Source organism: Hipposideros armiger, unplaced genomic scaffold (assembly GCF_001890085.2).
Source record: "Hipposideros armiger isolate ML-2016 unplaced genomic scaffold, ASM189008v1 scaffold_280, whole genome shotgun sequence".
In the NCBI taxonomy this organism is placed as follows: domain Eukaryota; kingdom Metazoa; phylum Chordata; class Mammalia; order Chiroptera; family Hipposideridae; genus Hipposideros; species Hipposideros armiger.
In genome coordinates this window covers 1,468,052-1,475,534 of record NW_017731630.1, presented here as the reverse complement: position 1 = coordinate 1,475,534, position 7,483 = coordinate 1,468,052, and the positions used below count along the sequence as shown (strand labels likewise).

Genomic DNA, 7,483 nt, shown 5'->3' with positions numbered 1-7,483 from the left:
CCGCCCTGTCGGGGCCTCCCCCACCCTCCTCCTGCCCCAGTTTCTGTGTCGTCCCAGTGGAACTCGCAGACTCTGAGAACAGGCGGTTCCCAGCCCACCCTGCTCTGTCCTTCCTAGCCGGCTCCCTTCCAGGAAGGTTTGGGAGGCCAGGGCGGAGGCATGGGGAGCTGGCTGTGGAGCTGGGTGAGGTGCAGGCTCGCACACAGTAGGGCCTCAGGGGTCCAGCTCTCAGCCGCCAGGCCCATCCTGGGCCAAGCTCAACTGGGGAGGCTGGGGGCTACCCCAACTTCTAGGCCAGGCATCCCCACCCATGCCCAGCACTTCCTACACAGATGTCCCCTACCCTGGCCCAGGGTCCCGATTACCTTTCATTGATAATGCGACAGCACTGCCCAGTGCCTGTCATTCAACCCCCTAGGCCCAGGCTGGTGGCATGTGCAGGGAGGGGCTGTGTTGTATCCGCAAAGTGAGGTCCAGCTCAGCACCACTGAGTGCCTGGGTGACCTTGGATGGTCTGTTTCCGGGGTGCCGCCTCCCTCATCAGCTCTCTCACCCCGCTCCCACGCCTGTCAACAGTCCCTTTGCCAAAACCTTTCCAGAAAATCGCTTGCGTGTGCCATCTGTTTCCTGCGGGGACCGTGACAGATACGATTTGGAAAAGAGACAAGGAGAGCAGTGGCCCAGTCCAGAGAGTCAACGCAAGAGGTCGGGGTTGGGGTGTGTGTGTGGCCCTTTGCAGTCCCTGGGGGGCTGGGAGGTGGGGCAGGATGGCAAGGCAGGGGTTACAGGGGAGCGGGACGCGCTCGGGTCTGCTAGGGCACACACGCTCCCGTGAGGAGCATCTGTGGCCCATTTTACAGGTGAGCTGCTGCAGCACAGAGAGGGCGAGTGACGGCTTGAGGGCACACAGCAGGAAAGGGGCAGAGCTGAAACGGAACCCTGGCCTGCCCAAGCCCTCCTCTCCTTTCCCTGTGACCTCTGGGTAAACAAACCTTTCCCTGTGGCTGTTTGCTCTAATGGGCTTCACCCTCCTGCCCCCAACAGAAACCCCAGCCCTGTCAATACTCCAATGCATCTGGGCATCTGCTGTCTTTGTCCTCTCCGGTCCCTCACAGCTGGTGACCTTGGCGGACTCATGCTGTGTTGGGGTGGGGACCGTGTGTGGAGAGCTCCCGCCCTTCTCACCGGCTGTGGCTTGGATTACAAAGTACCATTATTTATTCTTTGTCTGGATTCTGCCTGCCTGACTTCCCTGGCAGATTTTTTTTTGTTTTACCTTGAAAAGAAAATTGATTCAGGGTCTGCAAACCACCCACCTGGCTTCCTGCATTGGCTCGGTGAGAAACGGCGCTTCACCAGGCCTGACTGGTCCCAGTTCCTGCCGCCACCCCACCTGCCCCACCTTTGTGGCAGCACCATTTGTCCGTCCCCCCGTCCCCTTCAGTATGCTGCAACCTCAGCACTCCCCCTGCAGCCCGAGGAACCCTGCTGAATCCTGAACCCCATCCTGCCACCAGTCCCCCAAGTCCCCAAGTCCTGCCTCCGGCCCCAGGGTCTTCACGCCAGCCTGGGAGGGGCAGGTGGGGAGGCCAATCATGGAGGGGTGCAGACACCAGGTGGGCCCTCAACCTTGAGCATTGAATTTGCGCTGACCTTCAGCTCCTGGAGGGCGCTGCTGGCACAGTGTGGCCGTCAGAGAGAATGGGTGGGACACAGGTTTTGACACTGCTGGTGGTGGGCCAGGACCCCCATGGTGAGGAAGGGAAACAGAAGTGGGGGGACCTAAAGGAACCCAGTCCAGGGGGAGTTCTTTCAACTCTCCTGTTTGAGCGCTGTGTGCTGCAGACACAGAAATAGACGGTGCTGTCCCTGCCCTCGGCGAGCTCACGGTCAGGTGCAGCCACGGAGCACAGAAGCACCTGCAGCTGAGGGTTGGGGTGAAGCTGGGGGGGTGGGGGCAGGGGCCGGGGGGGAGGCTGCCCTACACGAGGGGAATTTGGTTTGCACAAGACACTGAAGAAATGAGTAAGTCAGCACTGGTAGCTGTCCACCCAGGACTGACCCATGCAGCTGGCCAGGCCACCTTCTCCAGCTTTGCCACTTTCTAGCTGTGTGACCTCAGGTAAGCTCCTAAACCTCTCTGTTTCTAGGTTTCCTCAGGTGTAACATGGGATGATGATTATCCTGTCTGCCCTATCGGGCTGCCAGGAGGATTAAATGAGTTAAACATGTGCCTGGATGGGAATCTCTGCAAAGCACTAGGTCTGGTTCCCAGCAGAGCCACATAGCCCAGGTTGGCATTGCCTGTGGCCCTGTGAGACACCCCCCTGGATGATAACATCCCCCCCCCAGGGCAGATACCTGTCTCCCCCAGCACTGTCCCCAAGCCTGATCAGCACATGGGGTCCCACCCAGCCAGGAGCTGCATCCTGGAGCTCTGCTGGGGACCTGTCCGCAGACTGGCAAGGTGAAACAGGCCTCCCAGGGCAGCTCCGTGGCCACTGGGCCTCAAAGCCACCTTTCAGCCTCCCACTCACCCCTGGAAAGGGTAACCAGGTGAGCCCAGAGCAGCCCACCTACCTTGGGTCTCCTGGAGGCAGCAGGCACTTTGCGCCCTCTGCTGGCCTGTTCCCATTACTGCAGAATGTAGAGCCAAGTACCCACCAGCAAGTGCCACCAGGAACTCGCTCAGGGGGACTGAAAGCAGCAGAGATGGATTTGGATTCAGGACTGTCTCCCCAGCTGATATACATGCTCCCCATTTTCACTAACCCAGGAGTCTCCGAGTCCCCCTGTCCTCCCTGCTGCCAAAGGCTCTCGTCCCCAAGGCCCCACCCACCCTTGGAAAAAACCGCCCTTGAGTCACAAACCTTGGCTGGACAGGAACTCATGCTGTGCTTGAGCCAGGGCTGCTAGGAGCTCCTGGGGAGTTGAGGGGCCTGACTAGGGATAAATGAGGTGTTGTCCTGCTCCCAGGGGCCACGTTCTGGTGAACAAGTCACTACAAACGTCACTCAGTAAATACTTACTGAATGAATACATGACTAAATAAATGTACTAGTGACAAAGTCGTCAAATCCTAGGCCTGCTGGTAAACTCTTACTCATCCTTCAAAACCCTGTTCAGGATCACCTCTTCCAGGAAGGAAGCACGTTCTGAAAGCCTTCAAGGGGGTCACCTCACACATTTTACTTTAGGGCAGAATGGGATAGGTGATATAGTCAGGCACAAAAACAGCACCATGCAAAGGCGGGGACAGCGGCACATACTTGCTCCGTGGCAGTGGGAGGGAGGTGGGGGCCAGATGCTCAGGAAGGGCTTCCTGAATGAAGAGGAAGCGTTTGAAACTAACCTGGAAGGAGGGAGCAGTGCTGGGACAGAGAAACGTTGGAAGGAAGTGAGGCTGTGGAGGGACCAGGGTAAGCGTGTGAGTCTCCTAGGACTGTGCAACCAAGTACCACCCCTTTCTTGGGGCTCCCGCTGTGCTCTCCAGCGACAAGCAAACACACTATGTACGTATTCTCCAACCTTTCTTTGGCCCAGACTGTAGCCTTTGCATGTAACCAGCAGGCTCAGGACATCAGAAACATTGTCTCACGGTTCTGGGAATGAAGGTGTCGCAGGGCTGTACTCTCGCTGAGGCTCCGGGCGAGGGCCCTTCCTGTCCTCTCCAGCTCCTGATAGCTGCCAGCACTCCTCGTAGACATCACTGCAGCCTGTCTCCATCTGCACAGGTCCTTCTACTGGGTGTGTCTGTGCCCAAATGTCCCTCTTGTGAGGCCAGCAGTCATTGGATTACGACCCACCCTATCCCAGTGAGACCGCATCTTAACTGGGTTCCATCTGCAAAGGTCCAATTTCCAAATAAGGTCCCATTCACAGGCACTGGGCTTAGGACTGGAACGAATTTTGGGGGGACCCAATTTAACCCACAACAATAAGTAAAGGTGACCTGTTCACATTTGAGAAGTGGGGAGAGCGGGGTTCCGTCTAGGAAGAGCCCGAGGGGAGGGAGGATTGAGTGAAAATGCTGGAGGTGTAGGTGGGGTGACCACAGAGGGGCCTAAAGGTGCTGGGTTCAGGGGCATGGGTGGGAGGTGGTCAGCTGGGAGGCTGCAGAAGTCACACGGGATCACAGCAGGCCAGGGGCTGAGCCCTGACTCAGGCACAGGCCTCACGCTTAGCAGTCACTGGCACTGTCCCATTTAACTCCATGACAGCCACCTCGGCGGGTGCTGTCATCAGCTCCACTTTACAGGTGAGGACACTGGCCTCCTAAGGCAGTGCTGTGGGTCGGGGGCCCACGACTGGTGACTCAGAGCTGAGGTTTGAACCCAGGACAGGCCGTCTTCTTGGCCTGTGGCCAAACAGCTGAGCCTGTGTGGTTATGCTGTGCAATTGCCTGTCGACATTAACGTGTTTGTGTGTGATTCACGGACCCACACACTTTCACAACCTTTGCTCATCTGTGTGTTTGCACACCTGGAGATGACAGCTGGGAACAGTGGTGCCTCTTCTAGGTCATCTGCTATTTTGTTTACACTCCCTGGAGCTGTCACCTGGGGGCATATTTTTTTTTAAACTGTCTGCCTTAGGGGTATTGTTTTTGTCTAGCTGGCTGAATTTTGAAGGGCATTCAACAAACGGGGAATGGCTCCCGTGTGTGGTGGTGAGGAGGAGCTGGTCCGGCTAGGCCTTCCCCACACACCGGCTCACAGAAGCCTGCCCAACCCCGCAGAGCTCCCGGGGACGGTACGTGGCAGGGTCCGCTTGGCGTCCAAGTTCATGCTGGTGGGGCCTTATCTCTACACGTGGTCTGTGACCAGCTGAGGCCAGCTGGACAGAGACCTGTCCCTTCCCCTCCGGTAAGTCCCCTGGGAGAGCTGCCCTGCCTGTTCTGGATGTAAGTCCTGTATCAGATATATGAGCTGCAAATAGTCTTTCCCATTCTGTGGGTCATCTTTTCACTTTCCTGATGGTGTCCTCTGAAGAACAAAAGCTTTTACTTTTGGTGAAGTCCAATTCTTTGATGAAGACCTATTCCTTTCTTCTTTTCCCTGTGCTTTGGTGACATATTTAAGAAACCGGTGCCTAATCCAAGATCATGAAGAGTTACCTATGTTTTCTCCTGAGAGTTTTATAGTTTTAGCTCCTACATGTAGATCTTTGATGGGTTTTGAGCTAATTTTAGTGCATGGTGTGAGGTAGGGGGCCAAGTTCTTCATTTGCATGTGAACATCCAGTTGTTCACATGCAAATGAAGAACTTGCATGTGGCACCATTCTGTTAAAAAGGCTATTCTTCCCCCACCCCCTTCAATTGTTTTGGCTCCTTTGTCAAAAATCAATTCACCACAAGTGTCAGTGCTTATCTCTGGACCCTAAATTCTATTTCGTTGATCTACCGTCTATTCTCATGCTAGTCTCAAGCCTTGATTACCATAACTTCCTAGTAACGTTTCAAATGAAAAAATGTAAGTTCTTCAATTTTTTTCCCCCCCCAAAATTGTTCCAGCTGTTCTGGGTCCTTTCAATTTCCATGTGAGTTTTAGGATCAGCTTGTCGGTTTCTGCAAGGGAAGGTGGCTGGGATTTTGATAGGGGTTGCATAGAGTCTGTTTTTCTGATCCATGAACATGGCAAGATGAACTTTTCATGTGGTCTTATTTTTTGAGGAGGTAAAAGCTGTACATGGTGACAAAAATATTTTAAGTACAGAAGGGTGACAAGGAGTAAGTAAGTCACTTGCCCTGTCCCCCAACCCCCTTCCTGGGGCCCCCACTATGCTCTCCAGTGACAAGCAAACACAGTATGTACGTATCTCTGACCTTTCTTCGTCCCAGACTGCAGCCTCTATATGCTGTTCTTCACCTGCTTTTCCCCTTAATGGCTGTAGTAGATGGTATTGGTGCTCTGCCTGGGTCCCCTGAGAGTGCATGTGTGCACACACTCCTCTCCTGGTTTGGGGTGCTTTCTCTCCCAAGGGCCAGCACCTGAAGCTCTTATGTGCAGAACTATTTGGGCCACCAGAGGTTGCTTTGTCAACACATGCAGCAAGTCAGAAGCGGCTGGACATTCTGATTTTCCTGGAGCACCCCGTGTCTGGTCCCCCAACTGGTAGGAGCATAACTTACCTTCCAGGGTCCCCTCCAGGGTCAGGCTGGGCCCCTCCCGCAGCTTCACCTGAGAGAAACCCATACATGGGGCCCTCCCCATCCCGGCCCTGCACCCCCACCCCCACTTACCCAAAACCTCATGGCTGCTGCTGGGAACCCAGTGAGGACAGCAGCCCAGCCCAGCCCGCTCTGCGCAGTTCCTAAAGAACCCCATTCCTATGACTGCTCAGCATCTCGGGTCCACTGTGCTGACCCGACTTTTTTACTCAGTGGACGGCCTTGTACCTACATTAACTCCACCACCTTGCACGCATGTGTATGGATATGTGTAGAATAAATTCCTAGAAGTAGAATGGTAGGGTCAAAGGGTACGTGCACTCATAGCTCTGAAACTGTTGCTGTATTGCCTTCCATAGAGGTTGCAATAGTTAACGCCCCAGAGATGTTGAAATAAAGGGGAGTGAAGGCCCGGCCCCTTTCCCCTGGCTCCCTCCAGGGGGCGCCCACACTCTCCTGCATGGAAGGGCAGGAGGCCTCCAGGGATCTTGTGCTGGGGACGGTAAGGCCCAGAGCCCGATTGTCAGAGCTGGAGGGATGCTCTTTGTTTTCACATGAGGGAAACTGAGGCACAGGGAGGAGAAGGGACTTTCTGCTCGTGCTGTTTACCTTGCACTGCCATGCTAGTGACGGGAAGCTCTTGTAATGCCACACATAGTCCCAGCTGCCGTCTCTGCCGCATGCCCGCTCTGGCTGTGAGCTTCACCTCAGCCTCCTGAGTCCTGTCTCCGGGCTGCTGAAGGGGCACAAGACATGCTGCTCAGTGAATGAATGCATGAACGAATGAATGAACAAAGGAATAACCCCAGGTGCCTTCAATGGTCTGCTGTGAGCGACGTAATGGAATGGTCAAGAACCCTGGGAGTCCCTGAACTCCAGGTCTGCAGGGCTCACTGGGGCCTCGTCCCATCCTCCTGACTCATGGTGTTTTTCATTTGCTATTTAATGTCATTCTAAGTAAACAAACAAACAATTTACTGGGGTTCAGGGGAAGGACCAGGCTAGGAAATAAATGTTGGAACGGTTGCCATGGAGATGTGATGGATGAGTGAAGGAAGACAGGCCACAGACACGAAGTAGGGAGAGTCTGGATGGGGAGCGGACCCTTGCCAGCTCTGCCGTGGACAAGCTCTGAGCGGGCAACTTAAACTCTCACCAATCCAGCTACCCCTCCATCCACTGATTCACCTATCCCCATCCATCCATCTACTCACCATCCATCCGCCATCTATCCATCATCCATCATCCATCCATCATCCATCCATCCACCCATCATCCATCCATCATCCATCCACCCATCATCCATCCATCA

General features: G+C 54.8%; 1 protein-coding gene across 5 annotated transcripts in view; it reads left to right on the top strand.

Moving 5' to 3' along the window:
* LOC109390812 (uncharacterized) overlaps positions 1-7,483 on the top strand; it is a 10,986-nt gene that overhangs the window by 1,931 nt on the left and 1,572 nt on the right. For 2 of the 5 annotated variants that reach the window (XR_002125644.1, XR_002125642.1), the window contains exons 2-4: positions 600-705; positions 5,983-6,115; positions 6,830-7,050. Coding sequence is in view for 2 of the 5 variants with exons in the window: in XM_019657761.1 (XP_019513306.1) it covers positions 600-705; positions 4,739-4,865; positions 5,983-6,115 (366 nt within the window). In the remaining 3 variants the exon portion in view is untranslated. Of the gene's footprint in view, positions 1-599; positions 706-860; positions 1,925-4,738; positions 4,866-5,982; positions 6,116-6,829; positions 7,051-7,483 lie in introns of those variants that run through there. The other 3 variants (XM_019657761.1, XM_019657762.1, XR_002125643.1) reach the window with 2 other exon arrangements.